Below are 24,218 nucleotides of genomic sequence, written 5' to 3' on the forward strand. Positions count from 1 at the left end.
TGTCCATACCTGTCAACCTGTAGGCACAGACCAGCATTTCGCTCTACCAGCTTAGACCAGGGAAGAGAATGGGAATCTTGCCACTAGTAACAAAAGGCAGAGAAGAGATTATAGTTTCAACTGTAAAAGTTGCATTGCCTTATCTGATACCTCATGGCATCATGCTCAGACTTTTGTTTCTGACCCAGCTTCTTTAGTAATCTTCATCCTCAAAATAGATTCTTGATCGATTCAGTGTCCTATAGAAACTCCAAGAATCAAACAATCTGAAAAGAGTAGCTGAGCTGTTTTTTACTCCTTCCTCTAGCACCTATTTTGGATAGTTGGGTGTTAGCTGTGAAGAAATATTTTAAAAACATAGAAGTTTAATTGATAACATAAAAATGTTATTAAGTTTCAAAAGCATTAATTGATAATATAAAAATGTTAATGAGCTTTAAAAGCCTTGAATGCTATGCATTTTTGTTGCTATTATGAGTTGTATTGCTTTTGGAAGAAAATGTCTACTCTTGAGTTTAAAAATAAACCAAGCAAGATTCATCAGAATTAGTCATAATCTCTGTACTCTTGTTGTTTGTTTAGGAGTGGCCTATCAGTGGTGGAGCATGGAACCTTGGAGCTCAGACATATCCTGAAATCATCATTACAGGGTGAGAATGAAACTGAGGACTGGTACTTTTAAAACATTAGTGTCTACAGCTTTAGTTTGTGGGTTGGCTATAGATAAGAGTTGACCCTTCACAGAATATGCATATCCTGGCCTCTCCCTTTGAGGTACATAGTTTTTTTTACTTGTCAGCACAGAAATTCCTATTTGCTGCAGAAAACAGAACTTTGTATTCAGGGATGAACTACCAACAGGAATTACCATCCGAGGCCCCCATGATAAAACAGCAAGTCTCTGTACTCGTGATGTTTGGGTCTTTGAAAAGGAGAATCCATTGCAAAATAACATTTTGCCTTGAAGGGCATAGATAATAGTATTAAAGAGGGGAGCAGCTATTCTGTAGCCATTGTCCTTTGACCTTCTGAAGACTTTGTATCTGGGGACAGTTTGGGGATCCGTTTTAATACCCCAGCCTTAGGGGGTGTGTGTTGCACTGAGGTGATTTTTAGCTTGTGAGTGTGGAGACAGAAGGGCTCAGGTTGCAGTAGAAGCCCCATGAGCAAATTTCTGATTTTCAAGGGGCCGTGCTGTAAAACAGAAGCTATTCAGCTATGGTGGAATCTGTTTCCTTCTGGTCTCAGCCATGCTGATGATAGCAATATATTTGATAAATTGTTATTTTCAATGATACTTAACACCTGTGTTTTTAAAATAAGATTATGATGTGTGCAGTAGTACCAATAAGGCGATGAAGGGATTATTATCATATTAGACAGAAATGTCTCCTTTCTCCAGCTTTACTTCAAGGATGATTTTATGTTAATAAAAAGAAGACAGCTGTAAGTTATTAAACAAAATGAAGTTACCCTCTGTCTTTTCAAAGTTTATTACACATGGCATTTTCAGAGTGCTTAGGGTTGATGCTGGACCACTGCAAAGCCAGTTCTTAAACTTGCTATTAGTATGAGAGTCAATTTCTTGCTGCTGCATTCTTAAAATTCATAGCGGGCTTACTTGTCTGTAGGAAATGCATGAAGAAGTATGTTATTAACCTAATCAAGCTAATAACAAAATATTTTCTTATAGTTAAGATATACATCTATTATTATATATTGTCAGTAAGGTACGGAGAATTACCACAGGAACAAAATACAGTTTTTCTGATTATATTTAGCACTCTCTAAAAGTAGAAGGTATTTTAGAATTGCATCTTGTTTTAACACATTTAATTTTTATATTTTTTTAAGCCATGCAGATGGATCAGTAAAGTTTTGGGATGCTTCTGCCAGTAAGTTTCTAAAGTTCCCTTTTATATAATGCTGACAAATCACTCACACACACACACATATATATATATAAAACTTGATATTTAACAGTATGAGTAGTAATACTTGGAATGATATAATTAGGAATAATGAGGTGAAATTAAGCAAAATTTTATTAAATTAGGAAAAATACTGCTAATGAGATATATTCAGTAGAAAACAGTGAAAGTCTTTAAGAGGAATAAAAACTCAAGATCCAACATACCAAAGCCTTTGAAGGATGAAATGTTGATTAAAAAATTGCTTGTTGTGTGTCTAATTAGATCTAATATTCAGTTCCAGTTGTCACGTCTCTTCTATTCTGAGCACAACATAGTTTTTACAGCTAAGTAAAAACAAAATATTAAAATACAATAACACACCTTAATACATGTCTAATCTGGTGAGGGTGGAGAACATCTAAATCTTTTCTTGTCCAGTGTCAAGTTCCAGGAAATAATTGGGAAGCATTTCCATTCATTTTAGCAGGAAAAAGCTTTAGAAAATATTTGTTCCATACATTCTAGCTACAACTTCACATATCAAAAAGCGGTATTTTTCCCTACAAAAAATATATATGATATTTATTAAAAATATATATACGTTTTGGTTGAAAGTTAAAATATTCTGTTTCCAGTATTTTGTGTTTCAAAGAAGTTGCAGCAGAATTGCCTTGTATTCTGTCTCTTCTGTGGTACAGGGATGTTTGAGTAGAATATCTAAAAGTATTGAGGTATCAGTTCCTTACATAAGAGTGCGCAATAAACTTCTGTATCAAATGTGAGACATAGAGAAATTTAATTTGACCCTAATAACCAGTATGTAGTTGTCGCCAAGAACAACAGAGCATGAGATACCTAAACTACCCATTGCTTCGTTGTTGTGCCCCGGCATTGTAATGATTAATACTGCTACCTTGTCCAGCCATGTATAGGGGATGTTTACAAAATTTAATGTCAGCTAAATCTGATTACTTGGTCAAGTAGTTCCCTTTCTGCTTAGTACCAAGTATTTTTCACTCATCAGGATGGAAAAGGACAAAATAAGGATTTCCAAAGCCTCATGTCACAAAGGAATTTTACATAGGCATGTCAAGTGAACCTGACTAGGATTTGGGGTTTTTTCTAATTTGACTGTTAGGAAATGGAGGAAAAAAAGATACATGCTGTTTAGAGTATACATCTTCCAGCATTTTCCAATTATGGTGAACACCAAAAAGACAAAAAATCTAATGAGATCAACAGGAGTTTATCTGCAAAGATAGAAGCTTGAGAGAGCCTTAATATCAACAAAAATAGGATAATGACTTTTATTTAGAGTAGTGTGAGGCATTAGATCTTCTCTAGGGCATATTTGATTACATACATATGCTCTTGACAAGAATGTGCCAATACAGGCATTAAAGTCAGGGTGAAACAATACAGACTGTTGCAAGACCCCAAAGCATTTAGCACAGACAGTGGGCAGGGGCCAGTGTGCAAGTCAGTTCCTCTGTAATTCTGGCAGGAATGGGGAAAGGAAAAAACTTCTCACAGGGAGTATAAACATCACTCGCTAATCAGTGTGCATATGCTAAAATAGAATTTTTTCTTAGAAGTAAAATCTTAGATGTTCACGAATATTCACAATCTCTTCAACAGTAATGGAACTTTTTCAGTGCACTTCTGATGTCGTGGTCTTAGTCCTGCTTTCCAGGGCATGTACTGTGTTACCGCTACCATTCTTGGTGCTTTTTATTTGCAAGGTTTTAATTATTGCACAGGTCCATTATTTCCGAGGTCTTAACTTTATTAATAGAGTTCAGATTTCATTTGAGATTTCATAACAAACATAGTATCCTACCAGTATTTGAAAGCACAAAACACTTTGCTTTCAGACATGTTTTAGTTATGTAATTTTGTATCTGAAAGCACAGATTTGTGGGAGACAGGGGATTGCTAAACCACTGAAGCAGGTTCCAATTATATCTTTGCTCAAAAGTCATTGCTGGTTTTTATTTGCCCTTGTGCAGATAGTATCTAGTAACTCACAAAAGCACAGAGAGTCTCCCCTTGTACTTGTGTCCTATGATTCTGTAATTCTTCTAATGCATGGGCCCATTATGTCTGATTTGACATGACTCTGATTTGCCACTGGGACTAAGGGCATCCTGATGCCTCTTCCACCACCACAGAAGGCCAGAAGAATTATGTATTTATTATAGAAGAACTTGCAGTAATTTGTGAAAATTGTGTAGCATTTTATATGCTAAAACTTTTTAAAATATAAAAAACTTTATTTGCTTAAAATCCTGGAATATATCTGCACTGCAAAATGAGAATGTAATTTTGCTGTGTTTGTCATCCGGTTACACCACTAAAAGACTGTTCTTCCATCTTTTTGTTGCTCTTTTTATACAATCTAGATAGAGTGATTTACCACAATTACACTAACATATGTAACAGCTTTGCCATTATATATATATATATATATATACACACACTTATATAGGTCCTGGGCCTGACTGACCTTTTCTAACCTTATGCAATTATTAATTAATGTCACCGATAAATTAATGTAAAAGTAGTAAAAAAAAAACGAGTGGCAGTAAAAAAAAATTGATTTAATGATAATCCCCCCCTTATGTCCACTGGAGTGGGGTTCTAGTCTTGACAAAGGCTTCCGGATATTAAGGTTTTATATACAAGTATAAATACAAATGTACTTATTAGCCAAAAGATTAAAAATATTCTAGAACTCCTGTTGCCCAGACCACCACAATACTTTCCTAATGTTTTCTCTTAAAGTTCCATACAGTCTTTACATTCTAGTAAAACAATAACCTCAGACAAATGAAATCTTAGTTTCACATCTCATTAGGAAAATAGCAGCATTATCAGAACCTCTCTATAACATTGAGTATAAGCCTCATTATTGGCATAATGGTTAACATAGACCTTTGACATCCTGTCCCAGAAAGTACTAAGAAGTATTTCACCGACAAATATCCATTTTGGAAATATTAAATACATATCCTACCAGTACTGTGTTCCATAATAATATCCGTATAGTGTAGTGCCCATCTTCTCCTCCGGGCCTTCATACAATTCTTTGTTATGCCACAACTGAAAAGGAAATGGGATATGAAGAATTTTGTAACTGATTTGCTTAATGTTAGTCAGTATTTTTTGTATGTTTTAATATATTCCAGTTACTCTACAGATGTTGTACAAATTAAAAACATCAAAGGTCTTTGAAAAACAGAAAACAGGAGAAGGAAAAGCAACAGCTGAGATTGTAGAAGAAGATCCATTTGCTGTTCAGATGATGCACTGGTGTCCTGAAAGCCGAATTTTCTGTGTGGCAGGAGTTTCTGCATATGTGATTGTTTACAGGTTCAGCAAACATGAAGTGAATACTGAAATTTCAGTAAGTCCTTCAACATTTCTCTCATAGAAAAGAACAAAATTTATAAATTCAATCGTCTTGCTGTGTCTGTGCTTATATACTTGGAAAAAAAATAAAGCTGTGTAAATATAGGCTTAAGGAAATTCCATTTAAAACCTTTTGGGTGAAATCTTGATCCTACTCAATAAGTGACAAAAATATAACTGAGTTTTAGGACCCAACTTTCCACTTTCTTGCTTTAATAGTAACATACAGTACATATTTCAGACATAGTTTACTTTTAAGACTTTACAATATATTAAATCTCTGTTGTACTTACCTGCTTTAAAAATACCGTCTGCTGCGTTTTTTTATCAGATAATCTTCATTGTGTGTGTACATCATAATACTCTCTTTAACTCAAGTTTTTCATCTCTTTAATTTATTATCATAGTGTTTGTACCACAAAGGGACTGAAAATTATTACTGGCTTTAACAAAATAGAGTTGATTTTTTTTTTTCTGACTTATGGTGACTTCATTTCCCTAAAAATGGACATTATATTAAATGCCAGGTTATTTATGGCCAAGCACTTGATATTTTCCCAAGCTTTCTGTTGTTTAATCCTGTTCAAATACTCTTTTTTTTTTTTTTTTTTTTGTCTTCATACCTTAAGCAGTCACTTTATTTGAGGTAGAATCATACAGTCCATGTTCTTTTAACTGCACTGTTGTCAGCTGGTGCTTATCGTTGTACAGCAAGTCTGACTGGTTTAAACCTTGCATTTTTGCATAGGATCCACAATCACTGCTAACGGTGTGGCTGAACAACATTTAGAATATAAAATATCCTTTCTTGAGTCTAAGAAGTTGTTTAAGAGACTACTCTTAAAGCAAAGCCAAACTAAACGTAACTGCCACTCCTTCAGGCTTGCCATTCTCTGGTGCTGGAGAACAATTTGCAACTCCATGCACTCTCTTGCCAGAAAGTATTTCTTTGCATCTGCCAGCTCTCAACAAACCCTCAGGGGCTGACCCAAAATTTCCCTTTTATTTTCCACCTTCCCCAATTACAGTTCTTTCCCTTTTCACACTATTTTCGTATACTTTAGAAAGTCTATAGTTCTAGCCTGGCAAAAACATGTGTTGTTTTGGGCCTGTAGCCATATGCCATCTGGTAAGGAAATTCATTACCTATAGCTGTTCTGTTGTTTTCCTCTCATTTTTTTCCCTGGAGGCAATTATTAAGGTAGCTGAACAGATCCTTTCAGGAAACTTTTAAAACTAATGAACAGTAATTTCACCTTACTGACCAGCTGCTAAAATTCCTACATTTCAGTATTCTTATATTGTTCATAGCAAATGCACCTTATATTTTATTACCTATTATTTAATTTATTTATTTTCATGTCTTTTGTGGCTGAATTGTATCAGAACTGGTATTTTCTGAAGTGTTACAATGTGTACAATTTAACAGTTTCTCAGATTTCATCTGTAATTAAGAAACATTTATATGAGGAATTGTTCTCTGAAGAGTTGCTTTAATATTATCTAATCTTGGTGGCATAATAACTGAGTTCTCCTGGGTTTTGTGCTTCCCTGAGATGGGCCTCATCTCTTGGTTTCTACATTTTTACTGCAAGCATTCAAGTCCTCACTCTTAAATGGTGATGGGGGGTTAAATAAAAAGTATAGGAGTCTTTGTTAGAATATGTACCTGACTTTAGACTGTCTGGATATGTCTATACTGAAACTGAGCTGATCAGTCTCAGGATTTATTTGCTGCCTGAGGTGAGCCCAAGTTCTGGCATTTAGTGTGTTTCCTTCTTTAGCAGCCAGCCTGAACTCACCTGAGTTCAATCTAGAAATCTCAGTATTTTAAGGACCCCATGTTGATTTCACTACCTGAAATCAGTCTTTTAATGTCATTGCTGTGGTAAATGGGAAGCATGGAGGTTAGTCAGAGGTTTCTCTATGTAGCAGGGAAGTCTGCTGCTGAATATGCCTTAGAGGCATAGACTGCCTGGAATTTCCTCAATAGAAGTATTATTTGCATCATTCCATAGCAGATTCTGGAGCCAAGTAGCATGCCTGAGGCAAATTATGCTTCATATCCAACCTTGGCGTCATTGCCATGCAGTTATGTAAAAAGCATTTGCTGTTGTTGTTTTCTCATTTGAATCTACTCCATCCTGTCGCAAATGGATATCTAGGTATCCATTAAACACAATCACTTTCTCAGTGATCAATCTTTCCTCAGCAAAACTCTTCAAAGCTCTTGAGAAGAACCGTAGAAAAAAATATTTATGCTAGTTTGACTGCAGAAAGGAGAGTCAATGAACCTAGTGATGGAATCCTCCAAAAAGGTCTTCACCGTGTGTCAAAATAAATTGGTACAACAGGTCTTTACCCCTTCTAAGGTCCAGTCAAAGGAGGCACCAAAATGCAAAAAAAAATCTCAGTCACGTTATTAGCCTAAATTTTTCCTTCTCTCTGCAAATGGACAATAGCTAGAACTTAACAAAATGAACTTTAGTAGAAAATGGAAGACACAAAGAAAAACATCAAAAGAAGAATGATGCACTTCTAACAGGGCAAGCAGAAGAACATACTCTTCAACAGTAACTCTAGTCCTGCATGAAGATTAAACAGCATTATAAATTGTGTTGGTCAGCAGGAATTACTTCCAGGAGATTGGATTTTCCGAAGCTCAATAGTTCACTCATCAGTCTTTGAAGGCAAATGTTACCTGTAGGTTTCTTCAGCTGATTCACTTAAAAATATCCATGGGTTTTACAAGAAGAACCCTTTCTCTTCTGGTTGAGCAGAATTACTTCTTTCTGAAATCTTCTGTGTTTCAGCACAATGGTTGAGAAATAAGAGAGCCTTCAGTACTGATCTTTGTTTCCCAATTGTCATAAAACTTAGGTATTTTCTTAATACTGTCACATCCATTCTGGTACAGATGATGTCTCAGTGAGAAATCACTAACTAACATCGACTTTGCAGTGTCTATCTCTGCAATTGCTTCTGATCACTTCAAAGTACTATTCAGCTATCCCAAGACCTAATCTCTTTGAGGGCTGTAACTTGGTTTTTATTCTTTTCAAAACAGAGATCTCCCAGGGCAATTCATGAGGTAGAAAGAATTGCCCAATATTTACTGTGGTGCTTTGACATGATTACTTATATAGATTTGAGCTCCCTGTCTGGTTTCCCCTGTGTTTTCAAGTCAGGTTTCCTGAATTAGTGGAAGTAATAGGAAGGTTTTTGGGCCTGGTGGGTCGTCTTTTCCCTATCTATAGAGTCCAGAAGGAAAGCAAAAGGCAACTGGTTTGAACTTGGCTTTCTAGAATCTGCCAGGCTCATGTTTAGTCTAAGGAATATGGAACTCTCTGTGCTGTTCTCTCTGGTTTCCTGACCCCCACCTATGGACAAATGAAGTTTGTTCACCTGTCCTACCCGTGTTGTCAAGCTTCTGCATACTGGCTAGAATCTGTCTTGTAGAGACTCTGTTGTAGTAGTAATCGGGAAGCAGAGTTGGTGATTGTTCTTTTAATGAATTTGCTTAGGAAAAACAATAACAGCAATAGGCAGAACATTTTCACGACGTTTTTACTGAATGATGCCTTTTTATGCTGAAAAATTATTTATTTGGGAGAGTGATTAACTTATCTTTTCATAATAAATTCTGGAAAGTTGTATTCTTGCCTTTCACTTACAATAAAAGAGTTGAACCAAAGTCAGCACTGGAAGAATATATCTTTCCATCAGCATAGGATAGATGACTAGTTCCTATCTAATGTTGCTGTTAGGTTGTACGAATAACAAATGATAGTCTTCTTTATCTGCAAAGGATAATGATAAATGTGCGGGGAGGTATTTTTTAAAAAAGGCTTATTGATATTAAATTGAAAGTAACAGAATTTTCAGCAGCTTTCTTTATTAAATTATAACTTAGCTTTTTATTTATTTAAGTCATTAGAGGTACGGCTTCAGTATGAAGTAGAAGATATCATTACTCCTGAACCGGAAATAATTCCTCCATTTCCAGATGCCTCCTCCCAGCTTCCTTCTTTAAAGAGCCTTTCAGGCAGTACCAACACTGTGGCATGTGAAGGAACAATGAAGGATAGCATCCCATGTCTTAGGTAAGTCTATGTCATTGTTCAAAGATCTGTCTTTCTAAAAAGCATTCCTATCTGTTATATTATCAGTTCACTCAAGAAAAAGAGGTTAATTGTATATATGCAAAACAAAATGAGAAGAAACCAGAATATGGAACATACAAAAAATTGAGGCAAAATAATTAACAAGGGATTTTAAAAGGATATAAGTTAAATATGGAGAAGATAAGCTTTTACAGTAAAGGTTTGACTGTATTTTACAGTATAATTTAGGAGTTGTCGAGGGTTAAGATTGCGGGGTGACAATCAAACCCTGGCAGATGTATTGTTAACCTCCTCTCCCCCCCCCCCCCACTTCCCCCGTTTGCCCCTCCCTCTCCCCCCTTCCCACTCAGGACAGGCGATCGGGAGGGAAAGAAGGACAGAGAGAAGAGAGTTGGAAATGTTAAAGATGTTTTACTAATGCTACTAATAAGAATAGAGAAAATAATACAAAATATACAAAACCAATCTTGTAAGTCTCAGCAACTGCAGAGCCAGCACCCAAAGTCCTGGATTAGACTCTGTAGCCAACCGGAGCTGGATTCAGTCTCTCACTAGGCCTCCGTTCACAGGGACGACCAGCAAGGTCCTCTCCTAATGTCAGCCATGAGGAAAAGAAGGAAAAAGGGACGAGATCCTCATGATCTCCCACTTTTATATGAAGTATTCACGTGAATGGAATGTTATACACCGTTGGTCAGTCTCTCGGTCATCAGTTTCTCGTTGCCCCTCTCGCGAGATGTCCATCCGTGCTTATCAATAAGTTTGCATTCCATTGCTAGGTTTAACCAAAACATGTGTTGGGTTCTCCAGGAAAATGCAGCTAACATGAAGGCTTTAGCTGACAGGCAAATTCACTAAAAGAGAAACTTGTTTTTAACAAAACCAGGACAGGAGTAAATCTTGATCTCATACCCACAGTTTTGAGTGGAATAGAAGCACCACAGAATAAATTAAGGAATTACTGAGGAACTTTTTTTAATTCACAAAGAGACTTCCATAAAGCAGACATGTGCAAAGCTTTCCCTCCTTGATTAATTAGTATAACACTAAAATATTTTTTTTGTGAAAGATGTATGTACATTTTGTGGTATGTAAGGGATGGAAACTGTTCATACTCATGAAACAGCCTTTAAAATATACAATTGTGAAACAGTTGCACTGTGTGGAAGTGTATATATGTTTAGAAAGAAGCAAATTGTTGTCTGCCAGAGTACACATTGCTACTGTTCAGAGTAGATTAATATGTTCTTACTAATAAGGCAGATAAATTATGGTTTTGAATAGTTTCACAACAGAATTCTGTACAAAACTTCATAGACGGTAATTTCCCAGCAATTATAGTGCACTGCTGATAATGGTTGCTCTAATTTTAGTGAATTCATTATTATTTCAGTCTAATTATGATTAAATATTTTAAATGTCTCAATTATTTCAGAAGCAGTTGAAATGAACATTGCCTGACTTTGCAGATATTTTGGGCTGTTGAGCTCCTAACAGCATTAGCATTTAAAAGCAATATCATGACATTGTTCTTGCAAAATTAACAGTATTTTTTGTCATCCTGGTCATTTGTCCACCTCGGTCAGGCAGCTGAACCTCAGACACCAGTTAGTCATTAACACAAACCTTCAGAGATAAGTTATTAAAAAAATACCAATGTGAAATCTATTTATGCCATTGAAATTGTCAAGAATGTGATCGATTATTTTAACGGCTAAGATTTTCCCTTAAGGGATTGTCATTTGATTTGGTCTGGTGAGGAGAGGAATTGTTCATCCTGGAGGCAGAAAAGCTGTAATGAACCAGTGAAGGTTCTGCTGTTTAATTTTTAGGAGTTTGCTTAACTCCAGATAATCTTGCATTTAGCTAGCCAACTGATTTTTGTCCCATTTTACACTAAGTAAATGTAAACTTATTTTGACAGAGAAGTTACTTGTCAAAGTAATTATACTACTAGAATTGCTGGTATACTCCCTCTTACATTTATATAGATTTATACTGTGTACGCTCTTATCCTTTTCAATAGGGAAAGGCACATAAATATCCACACTTTGCCCCAAAACCCTAACCAGCTCCACATTCCATTTCTGTCAAAAAACTTCTGTTCCAAGCAGAATTACAATGATAAGATGAAAGTAGTTCTGGAAACACAGTAAACCTAGTAGAGCCCTGGATGATGCTGTTGATTTTTATATGCAAGTCATTCAGGTAGGCAGCAGTACAGAATCTAAGAGTGATAATAATGTAAAGCTGCAGTCATCTATACATGGAGGGGTGAATGTGTAACTTGAACTATATTAATAATCCACATAAAATTTTATATACAGACTAGCTTTTAGTCTTGGATCCATTGTGTTTCTTTTCATATCTGCTTCTCAACCTCATTACAGCAAATGGGTGGCACTCCACATTACATAATTTTTGCTAATCAGAAGTCATAACGACTGAATGTGTTTATGTCTGTGAATAGGCACTAGAAAGCAAGTGGTTGAAGAGAGTGAAGTAATGAAAATTTGGCATTTTTCTGGAATCAAAAGTAAATTTTCTTAAGAGAGGCAAGCAGCAGTGTGAAATAAATACTGTTCTTGCTTATTTCAGAAGATTTTATAATCAAATATAGAGCTATAATAACATAAGAAACGGATGCATTTGTGATTATCCAGATAAGTACTTTTGATGTAAATACTGCCATCAAAAAGCTGTACACAGAATGTAAGTCTTTGTTCCCAGACTTTTATTTTCTTCCCAAAATTAGGTCACTCAAGGGTTTTGACAGTGTCTCCAAAATGATAAAGAACTGTCTGTGATTGTCTCATGAAGAAAACTAAAAAAATGAAACTTTACAACAACCAAATTCAGTGTAGCGTAACAAGAACATGTCAAGGAAATCAGTGAAATATCTACATTCCTTCTGGGCATACTCCTGCAGTCTGTTTAGGCTTATAGTATAAACACCTCAAAAAAAAAAAAAAAGGCAATCCAAAACAAGGTGAAGAAGAACTAAATATCAACATTACTATTCAAGCAAGATGGATCATGAAACCAGGGAAATAGCTCAAGTTCTTAGAGAGGAAGGTGTCACAGGATCATGGGAATGACAAACTGAATCATGAAATCTGAAACTATTTTACTCCAGTCTTACGATGTTTCATCAACTACAACTATTCGATGCTTAGAGAAAATACCTGTGAAATAACATCCATCTTAGCAAAGAAGATTCTCAAATTTGCAGTGAAAAACAGAGGGAGGAAGGTGTTTGCTTATTTTGTTCAGGTAACAACAATCTGAAAGAAAACTCAGAAGGCACTTCAAGTTCTCTAATATTTTCAGCATGTTGTTAAAAACACATTGGAAAAGCAATATCATAATAAAAACATATTTTAGAATATCAGAATTAATTCTGCAGCCATTGTCAATCTCATGGTCGTCTGTTTAGAAAAAGAAAAGGATAAACACATTGCTTCAACAGATGTTTGTTAGAACTTGCCATAGCAGCGTGCTTGACTTTTGTGTTCCCCCCATCACCAATTATCCATTATGAAACATGGATGGTAAGTATGTCTGTTCAGCAGAAAGGGCATTAAACTATAGTCTTACTTCCTGTATCTCCTTCACCTGTTTTATATCTTTATAACATTTTTAAGGGCAAGAGCTGGAAACTGAAAATGGGATCCAAGGTGGCAACGCTGCCACTAGTATGCCTCCAAAAGGTTTATCCATAGAGATAAGAAGTGGAAGGGCCCCATTACATAGGGTACTCTGGAGGACTCTTTGTATAAAATATTTTGCTTCTGCTAGCTGTGAAGTTTGTTTGAAAATAATATACATTCATCATATGCAAGTCTTGTTGGTAGTTCCAGTTTTCACTAGTCTCAAAAGACCCCCTCTCCCTTAGCAGCTTGTGTTCACAGATGTTCGTGCCTTTGTTCTCACCGTTAATACTCCTTGATTATCCAGGGCTTCACTAAGCTTATGGATAGTGTCACTTCAGTAATGTTCAAGGATATGTATCTGATGAACAAAGGAAAGGGCAAAGCTTTAGTGCCAGCAGAACACGTAAGAAAGTGCAAAACTTTGAGCAAAGGTTTAATAGAAAACAATACAAAGCTATTGCCAGCTATGGTGGGTTGTCCTTGGCTGACTGACAGCCTCTCTCACTCCCTCTCCTCAACGGGATAAGGGGAAGAAAAGAAGATGGAAAAAGTTGTGGACTGAGATAAAGACAGGGAGATGACTTACCAGTTACTGTCACAGACAAAACAGATTGAACTTGGGGAAAAATAATTTAATTTATTGCCAACTAAAATAGAGTTGGATGATGAGAAACAAAACGAAAAATGGAAACACCTGTACCCCACCCCCTTTTTTCCCAACTTCATTCTGTCATTCCCAATTCCTCCACCCCAATCGCACAGGCGAATAGGGAATGGTGGCTGTGGTCAGTCCATAGCAGCTTCTCTTTGCTGCTCCTTCCCCCTCACACTTTTCTTTGCTCTGGTGTAGCATACCTCCCACAGGCTACAGTCCTTCAGAATAAGGCTGCTCCAGCATGGGCTCTCTACAAGCCACAGTTCCTTCAGGAAATATCCACCTGCTCCACCATAGGGTCCTCCACTGTGTATAGCTGTGTGGATAGCTGGTCCACTGTGGTCCTCTTCACAGGCTGCAGGGGAATTACCCGAACCACCTCCTCCCTTCCTTCTTCTCTCACCTTGGTACTTGCAGGGCTGTTTCTCACTTGTTTTTTTCTTTCACTTCTTACTCCCAGGCAGCATTTTCTGCCCTTTCTCAAATTTGTCCTTCCAGAGGTGCCACCAGCTTGGCTGAGGGGCTCAGCTGTGTCCTGCTGTGTGTCTCTGCCAGAGCGAGCTGGAAGCAGCTAGAATGGAGCTGTGTCTGGCACATGGCAGCCCCTGGCCTCTCCTCACAGAGGCCACCCCTGCAATCCTCCACCCCCCACTACCAAAACCTTGCCACACAACTTATGTACGTCTGTGAGAGGGGAAAAGCTGGGAGCAGGTCAGGGTCATGAAGGCAAGAGGCTATGTTTATGTCTTGGAGATCCAAGTGAAGGTCTCATTCGGCTTCATGTATTCTGCTGTGATATGTGACTCTATATCCTCAGGTATAATAGGTATACTCTGATAGGGTTAGGGAGTTTGAGGAAGCTGCAGGACCTGAAAAAGCTGCAGGATTGCCAAGCACTGGAACAGGCTGCCCAGGGATGTGGTTGAATCACCATCGCTGGAGGTGTTTAAAATACGTGTAGATGTGACACTTAAGGACTTGATGATCTTAAAGGTCTTTTCCAACCTAAATGATTATATGATTGTGAAAGGCATCACACATCTAAGAATAAACTGTTTAGCTCTTTTACCAGCTACACCAGCTGGTGCTTGACTTGCACCAGCTCCTGTTTCTGCTGCTTCTTCTCTTCAGGCTTGACATAACCACGTAGTAGTTCCAAGAAGGGGTCTTGTGCAACCCTTCTACACCATGTGCTTTCTCTGGCTTGGTCAACCCACACTTCAGGAAGCGTCATCTCAACTACTGCCAGCACTGTTTTTTGTATCCCATCATTTTTTGGCATGCTAAAGTTGTAGCATGTTTCTGTATCTGTTGCAGTCTGTCACCAACCATGGGTAAGAAGGCTTCTGATGCAAGAAGATGAAAGTGGTTGCCTTCTTGTCTCTAACCAGGCAGTTATAGTGCTGTTCATCTCCACTATTGACTCACATATTGTCACAATGAGATTCCTTTCCAGTTTGGGTCAAGACTGTGGCTCTTGAATGCTTTCCTTTTGCTCTTGCAACCGCAGCAACTGAGCAGGTAAGGGAAAGGCAGTGATCCAGACCCCTGGCCTGGAGGTCCATTCTCACAGCTGGTTCTAGACGGTCAGGAAGGAGGAAGAAGAGGGCAGAAAAAAGCATCCTGCGTTTCGAACTGTGCTGTCATGTCATTCCTATGACAAGGTCTGAGACAAGTGGCTGATTACTGCTCCAGATAAATGGATACGTGAGGTTTGAACAGTGCAACAGGCAGATGAAATAGTGTGCTAAGCCACTGTTAAGGAAATGCATTTAGAAAGACAGATGAGGAATGTCTTCCTCATTAAGTGGTAAGTAAGTGTCACTGTTTACTGCAGGGTGACAATAAGCCCTGGCAGATGCTCTCCGTTAACTGCACTCCTTGCCCCCTGCCAAGGAAAGGTAGGAGGAGGAAAAAGGGAGAGACACATTTGCAAGTTGGAAAAAGTTAAAAATGCTTTACTAATGCTACTAGTTAATAAAAAAAATATTACAAAATATACAAAACCAATTTTGAATTTCCTGGGGTAGCGCAACGTTGCCCATGGTGGAGCTGGTGCTGCTCCAGCAGCTGCAGGGCAAGCACCCGAAAGTCCTGGGCTGGACTCTGCAGTAAACTGGAACTGGATTCAGGGATGCAGCGTCTGGAACCAGGCCTCAAATCGTAGGCATGACAGGCAGGGTCCTCTTCAGATGCCGGCCATGGTCGAAGAGAGCGAGACCCTTGTGATCTCCCACTTTTATAGGCTGTATGACATGTATGGGATGGAAGTCTTAGTTGGTCAATTTCAGTCAGCTGTTCAGTTTGCCTCTCCTTCCAAATATGCCCCTCTCACTTATGGGACGTGCCAAATTTATCACTTACCTTGGCTGCCATAGCAATAAATCTAAACCTGGATCTCTTCTGCATACTATTGCTACCATTATTAGCTCCAGAGTGGACAGTGTCTGAAAAAACATGCAGCCAAATTCGGAAAAAGCAGTTACTTAGAAGAACTTAGCTGAAAGGAAAATTCACTAAAAGAGAAACTAGTCTTGTTTTTATCAAAGCCAAGACAATAAGGAAAAGATTTGGCAAGGCTAGTGAACCCTCTATAGCAAAAATATGAGCAACACAGCATAAACTGTATTACTGACATTGTTAAACAATTTGAGACAGGGAGCAAATGAATTTTGAAAAGGCAGTTATCAAAGATGTTGTATCCAGTACAGGTGCCCAGGTGCTGACAGCGGGAGCTGCAGGACAGCCCCTATAAGGAGCTGCCGGGGCTGCCCCTTGCTGGACACAACCGTTCCAGCAGGCTCCAAACCACCCATTGCAGTGCATGGCTGAGCTCTGCAGGCAAAATAGTGGCATCTCTGAGAAAGCCTGTGCAAGAAAGGGCAGAACACTGCGTGGCAGCTGTGAGAGAGAGGAGTGACAAAAAATGTGAGAAACAGCCCTGCAAGGTGAGAGAAAGAGGAGGATGTGCTCCTGGCATCAGAGCAGGGACCCTTCTGCAGCCCATGGAGAGGAGCATGGTGATGCAGGTCATCACCCTGCAGCCCATGGAGAACCCGCGTCGGAAGCAGGAGGTCATAAGGTACTTCCATATCCAGTCTTTGCTCTTGCTCTGTATCAGACCATGAAAATGTGACACGTGTCATGCAGTCTTCTGGTCTTCATAATTTCTATCAAAATTAGGAATATATTTGCTTTATACATTGTCAGATGTGCTACTGGAGTTGTGTCGTTCAGAACTTTTGCCCTGTTGTCATTCTATGGTTACCTTTTGCTTCATTTTACTTCAGTTTTCTGCATCTATCTTTAATTTTCCAAGATTGCCAGCAGCCCTTTTTGTTACCAAGGCCTCCATCCTGACAGATGCAGTCAGTGTAGCTACAAAATACTGATAACCATCGTTATTGAATTATAAGCTTGAATATCCTCTCTTGAGGGAAGCGCTTGCTTACTTACTTGCTTCTGAACAGAAATTTGTTGGATTCTTTTCCAATCTGATCCATCATCTTTTCACATGAATGGGCCAGGGCTGCTTGGAAAGCTCGCTGAGTCACATTATAGTCACGTTCAAGAGACAGTCTGCATCATAAGAGTAATCAAAAATCTCTTCTCTAAGATACAGTACGCAGGATAATACTGCTTATTTATGGTAGAGATATATGTATAGAGACATGCTTACAGCAGAAAGAAATGTTTTGTGCCAAAAACTGCAGTTTTTCAGAATGTGTTGTCAGTATGGCTATATTAACTAGCTGCTCTCCTTCCTCTCCTGATTCTTGGTCTTTTGGTACTATTTTTCACAGGGACAGAGGATTTTACATGATAGACTGCTCTATTACGAATGTGTGCAGAGGGACACAATATAAGCAGTCTCACCTTTTACAGCTACAGTAAAAATGCATTGGCTAGTAGGCTTTATGTATAAATTATAATACTACCTACAGTGTGAATGTACAAATGAATAATGTGATTACCTCAAAGTATTGCGTAATATCTTCTTTCAGTGTATCATCACATTAAGTTCTACCAGTAAAGAACACACATGTAGTGGTCATACATAAGTGTTCAGCTCTTGCACTCCCCTTTGATATGTACACCTTCCCTACCTGCTTTGCAAGTCACTGAACTTGCCATAACAGAATATGAAAAGATGTTAATAATCGTATCAGATTTATGTAGCAATCATTCATTCATGAAGACTAGATCATGTATTAGGTAATTATACTCCTAAGAAGAAAACAGGACTTGTTTGTACTGGATGAACAAATAGAATCAAGTGCAGAAGTTTTGAATATATAGTGGTGAGGATCACTACAGAAAGATATCTTCTCTTGCCTCGTTGCCTTTTTTTGTTGTGATTTACTTCAGAGCATGAAAGCTCAAAAAATACAGAAATGTCCTGTTTCAAAGTTTCGGAAGAAAGAATTGTAAGTTTTCCATTCAAGTTGATCATTCATGATGGTTTCTAAGTATGCATTATATAGCATAAGAAAATATTCTGAAAAAGGAAAATCAAAGCAAAATGATTAAACAAAAATTATTTTTATTGAACCCCACCTACATCAGCTCCAGAGTTTCTCTTCAAGGGAATATTGAAGTTTTCAGATTTGTTTCTACAACAGAAATGAAAATCAAAACCTGGAATTCCTCCAAAATATCCCTCTTCTGATCGGAATGCCTGGTCTCAATGTGTGGGTAAATGCACAGTATGCTGCAAGTGCTGGTACTGCTCTGGACTTATTAAGGGGTTGTGCTTCACTATTATTTTTTGAAGAGAAGTAGTAGTTATTCATGGCCCAGTCTGTCTGTTTGTTTGTTTGTTCTTATTTTGTACCTTTTCTTCTTAGCGTTAAGACTCGACCTGTGCGAATGCCTCCTGGATACCAAGCAGATCTTGTTATTCAGTTGGTATGGGTGGATGGTGAGCCTCCACAACAGATTACCAGTCTTGCTGTAAACTCTGCTTATGGACTGTAAGTAACTCAAAATTACAGTTGCATTACTTTATTGGACTAAATAATGTATTTTCCAATTATACTTTGAAGTTTCCCACAGGCAATTAAAGTCAGAGTAAGAATAAACAAAAGGTGCTATAACCCAGATTCTTGGAGAAAAATTATTTGAACTCACATAAAGATTGCGATATGACATGTTAAACTGCCATTCTTGCCAATATTTCTGCTTTTCCTATTTAAAAGACTGAATCGTCTCACATTATTTGGCCCAACCTTTCAAATAAAATCTATATGCCCTTCAAATCTGTAATTTTTAAAGTTATTTTGAAAAGATCGCCAAGGTGAAATACATTTCATAGAAAATGGTTATGTGATTAAGTGTTAAATGTCATTTATCATGACATCATATCTTAGCTGGAACAGCATTTTTATGTCTGTGCTAATCTGTGCTTGCAAGAGAACCAGAGACTTGAAATTAAAAATTGAATAATGAACACTGAAATGCTGAATTCTTTATGGAAATGCAAGTGAGCATATCTGTACATATTTTTTTCCTCAGGTTCAATTTATTTGCTAGTTTTTAATGTTTTCTCTCACTCAGAGTCACCCAGATATGTTTAAATGTTTTTTTCCTGTGGAAGGTATTACTCCAGTAAAAATTTTAGGCTATAATAGACGTTAGGTGTTTTACTCCTGATTTTCAGTTGACTCTCTTCAGAAACTTCAGAAATTTCATGCAGAGCCTTTACATTTGTTCAAAAATATTGTTATTTGGGGTCTGTTTTGTCAGGTCTTTGGCCTGAATTTCCAGACATTTTCCTGTTAATGAGCTCCAGAAATTTGTTTTGTTTTACCATACCTGGACTTATTTGTCATCTGTGCGAACTGTTGGGTTTTGCCTAATTTGCTCCCTTGCAGGCCTCAGGCCTCAAGGCAGCATCTGAATACAGGAATAATTACACCGTTCTCTTGCTTGTAAACTACCCTGACAGCTTGCAGTTCTCCTAGTACTCACAGTGGTTTCCTGAACATACCTGATTCAATCAAATGCTTTACATCGTTTCCTTTGGTAGGAGCAGTAACAGTTTACAGGGCAGGTTCCTTCAAAACAGCATATACTAAGTACATGAGTGTTTTGCAAATAAATGCATATATCAGTAAACAAGCCCAATAACCTTAATTTAACTCTCCTACAAAAGCTGCCAAAAATGGTGTATTTCTTTAAATTTATTTGATTTCTGAAACTATATATGACAGATAATATGAACTTAAGCGTCTGTGATATTACTGCAATCATCAAACAGGATTAAAGTAAGATATTAGAGAAACTTTATGCCCAGCAAATATAAAATACTTCTGACCTTGTGACACTTTATTTAATGTATTTACTTTTAACAGTACCATGCTACAAATTAGATGTATTAACACCTGGTTTATTTCTTTTGAAATGAATCATCAAAAAACTTCTGTATGTTATGGAAGTAGACAAGAAAAATTTACAAAACGCTTCAGTTACAACTGAAGATCTACAAGGTTAAAGACAAATAATAAATTTATTTTAAAGTGTGTTCTGTTGGAATGAAAGCATTATCTGACGATTTATTACAAGCCCATGTGGTAAAAATTTTCATCCATTGTACAAATTAATTGTCAAGAAATGTCTGAGAAGGATTTTATGATATTTCTGTGAAAGATACCCACAGAACAGAACATCTCCAAGCAACTAATTCTACTTATCACTCAAAATAGAGAAATTGTGCTTTTTTTGTATTTGATTTTGACTTGGATGTTAGCAATTTATTTTAAGCCTTGTTAATAATAAAGTCTGTCTAGATTTTCTTGTCATTCCTCAGAAGCATTACAGTATCAATGAGCAATTTCTGGGTTTTTTTGTAATTCTTTTAGGGATAAAAAGTATTATCTCCATGCTTGTCTGTGAACTGACAGTAGTTTTGAAACATGCAGACCAGGAAGTAATGATCCATTTTGTTGTTTTGTTGACCACAGAGTGAATGGTCACTAGCTCTTCTTTTGACACATTTTCCAAAATTAATAAATCTCAGATTAATCATTTTCAATATGCAGATGGCTATAATTGTTTTTGCCTAACTCATCAACAGATGAGATTGACACGTTAGTTTTATTCCTTTATTTTTCTTCTCTACCTAGAACACAGGGATTTATGAAAACAGGAATTGCTGTCACACTTTATACTAGTAATCTTTTTTTTTACTTCAATATACTTTATCTGACAAGGCCTTAAAGCAAAGTACAAGAATATGAAAAACAAATAGCAAAATATTTTTTTTACTCTTCTTTATCAGTCAATTTGTGTCAAGAAACATGAAGACATGTAAAACTTTGCACAGAATGCTCTTCTGGCAAATGTGACAGAGTTCCATTTTGTCCCAGGAAACTCTCTGAATTTTTTTTTTTTCTCATATTAAGCAAAACACACTTGAGAAAATCCTGAAACCAATATTTCTCTACATTTGTAAAACATGGAGTTTATTCCTCAGTGTGTGTTATGATCTTTCCACATAAGCACAAAATATTGCTGAATAAAAGTGTATTTATATACACTTTAAGCTGGCATGTATTAGTAGCTGCTTAAGCTACAGACTGGTGGAGAGTCAATGGGGAAAAAAAGACTATGTTCATAACATTTCTATAGATGCTGTACTGAAGTCAGTGTTAAGTCAAGGGAAGAAAACATAGTGTAGTAACAACCATTGGAATTTGGACCAGTGTTGTAGATGGTGCCTCAATTTGCCAGTTTGAGAGACAGGAAAAACTCACCTCATTTTCACCCTTTACTTTTTGTATTTGGTCTATGGGTCCTCCTTTTTATAATGGAAGCAGAGCAAGAAAAGGTACAACAGACAAAAATCTTTTATCTAGCCTGCTTCCCCTTCATCTCATTACTTCTCTCTTTCCCTGTTGTTTTTCCACACACCAATTCATATATCTCCTTTAAGATATTTTGGAGCTATATCAAGAAGAGTCAGCTGATAGAAAAGGAGAGACTTCTGTAGAATAATCATCAGTATAAAATAGTCCTGCTTAAATGAAGTCTCCAACAATGCAGTGCAAGAGTTTTGCATATGGATCCTGTAGATAGTCATATGCTCTGTGAATTTGTTTTGCTATTGAATCTTTAAAACGTTTAATGCTTTAGTGAGAGTTTATCTGCTGAGATATACAGGTTTCCCTCTCCCATGGGTAACTTCAGAACTTCTCCCAGGTCTTACATATAACTATGTTTAGTGTCTTTTTGTCTCTTGCATTTTCTTAGATAGAGATATTGTCTAATTCCTCACCTCAACCTCCACCCCTTCCAAGTTGGGGAGAAAGGATAAACAGAAAGTGTTTTTATGGGAGAACAGAACGTGCTGCTGGTCCAATACAACTTCTTCCCCCTTTCTGAAGCTGATGTCAGAAGGGAATCAGTAGTAGCAATAGAGCAAAATCAGGATAGAATGCTTCTAAAAGGAGTTTCTAGGCAGCAAAATAAATTAATTGTTCCATCTATTTTTCCTTATAACAAGACTGCAGTTCAGATCTTAGGCAATCTCATGCCTCTTGAGAGGTCTTACCCATGTTTCAAAGCACCATCAAAATGTCAGTTATGGAAGCATTTCAGAGGGGTAGAGGCTGACTTAGTAGGAATCTATAATGTAGCCAAGCTGATACACTTGGAATGAAATTCTATAAATATCTTTTAGATTTAGGTATCTTCAAAATAAACCCAAATATATTTCATTTATCATTTATATTTATATATTTATATATATTTTTATTGTACATTTATTTGAATTTATATTTTTATTTTACATATATGTATAGCCACTTTTTAAGATCTGTGTCCAGATTTGCAGTCTTAGTTTACATCAGTATTACTAGAATTATATTTAGACATTATTGCAATGTGTTTGGCATAGAAAGTTAATTGAAGTGGGCAGTTTGCTTTCTGGAATGCCAAGTTGGAAGCAATTTTATAAATTCAGGATTACAAATCTTAAAGAATGATAAAAGTAACGTTTGAGTGGTTTCTGAAGAGAATTTTTATGCAGAATTCATAATAATGAATAATAGTTATTGTTTGCGCCAATTAATTACATGCTACTAATACCTTTGAGGAACATTTCTTTTCTCAGAGTGGCATTTGGAAACTGCAATGGTTTGGCTGTTGTGGACTTTATGCAGAAGACGGTGCTGCTCAGCATGGGAACCCTTGACCTATATGGATCAAGTGATCCATACCAGCGTCAACCCCGTTCGCCTCGCAAAAGCAAGCAGTTCGCTGCAGGTAGGAAATAAATTATTGTGGTTATGAGCCTGGTATGTTCCTTGGTTATTTTTGCCTGTGGCTTTTTAAAGTGCTTTTGAAATGCATGACTATTTGCCGACCAATGGAGTTTCTATAACTTGACAAAAGAAACCTGACATGCTTTAGGTACTGACACTTTCTCAGAAACAAAATGTTGTAAGAAGTTTATTCTTTTGGGATGGAGGTCAGCAAGTAATTTCCTTAGCTGAGTCTCAAAAAATTGTTATGATCAGAGCAGCAATTTTTTTCTCTGGCAGTCACTTGAAGTGTAGTCTGGTTTCAAGAAGTTCATACCAATAGGTGAGACTTCAATTTAAACTTAATCTTATTTTCTAAGTGTTGTTCATTGATATTTGAAGAGGCCGTTGAGTTTGGAGAAGTGTAATGCCTTAGAGACATTATGTAGTATAAGTAGCTCAAATTAGCCACTTTGTTAGCAAATTGAAGCTCTTACTAAATCAAAATTTTAAAATTTTATGAGGATCACATGTGTAAGTCATGGCTATTATTACGCATTGTGTGTTAGAAATATTAGTCCATCAATGCAGCTAAATTTTACCATTCTTTTTGGTTATCTACAAAATGTATTTGTATGAGAAAAAAGTCAGAAGATCTGTGTTTCTAGCTTTTTACTCCACATATTCCATACTAACGTACTAGAGTCAGACACAATAATGAAATGTGTTTTACATAGCTGTGAAATTTTAGAATTAGATTTAAAAATCTGTTTGAAGGTGAGTTTTAAATATAACCACAAAATTATAAAACCAGCAGATTATTGTGGGTTTATGACATCAGCATTTTCATCAGCAGACCCTGCACTAAGTCATCAAATCCTATTTCTCCATAGAGTCAATGGAAACTGTTTTTAATTGGGAGCATGTCTGTACTCCAAATAAAAAGTAAAATTTAGACAACAAAATGTTGTTTCCATTCCTGAAAAACCATTAATTCCACTTTCTAGGCATTTAATCACGGCAAGCTTAGTTCTCATCTGTGCCAAGTGTTAAAGATGTAAATTTGGCACAGCTGAGCAGGGAAGAGACAAGCAGCTTTAAGCTACTTGCAGCTTCTCTGTCTTGTTCAGCCAGCCTCACAGCAGCTCCCAAAGTAACCAAGCAGCCAGGCGCAAGCGATGTGCTGCAGAGCCCTGTACAAAAGGTGGGGGCAGCTGCTG

At 37.1% G+C, this 24,218-nt stretch overlaps 1 protein-coding gene across 4 annotated transcripts in view; it reads left to right on the plus strand.

Annotated features, from left to right (window-relative positions):
• Positions 1 to 24,218, plus strand: part of STXBP5L (syntaxin binding protein 5L) — a 202,093-nt gene that overhangs the window by 124,941 nt on the left and 52,934 nt on the right. For all 4 annotated transcript variants that reach the window (XM_071814146.1, XM_065842427.2, XM_071814153.1 and 1 more), the window contains exons 13-18: positions 583 to 650; positions 1,855 to 1,895; positions 5,102 to 5,319; positions 9,255 to 9,427; positions 18,604 to 18,729; positions 22,869 to 23,020. In XM_071814146.1, coding sequence (XP_071670247.1) covers positions 583 to 650; positions 1,855 to 1,895; positions 5,102 to 5,319; positions 9,255 to 9,427; positions 18,604 to 18,729; positions 22,869 to 23,020 — 778 coding nt within the window. The remainder of the gene's footprint in view (positions 1 to 582; positions 651 to 1,854; positions 1,896 to 5,101; positions 5,320 to 9,254; positions 9,428 to 18,603; positions 18,730 to 22,868; positions 23,021 to 24,218) is intronic.

The sequence above is a fragment of the Patagioenas fasciata genome, chromosome 1 (genome assembly GCF_037038585.1).
Source record: "Patagioenas fasciata isolate bPatFas1 chromosome 1, bPatFas1.hap1, whole genome shotgun sequence".
Classification (NCBI taxonomy): Eukaryota; Metazoa; Chordata; class Aves; order Columbiformes; family Columbidae; genus Patagioenas; species Patagioenas fasciata.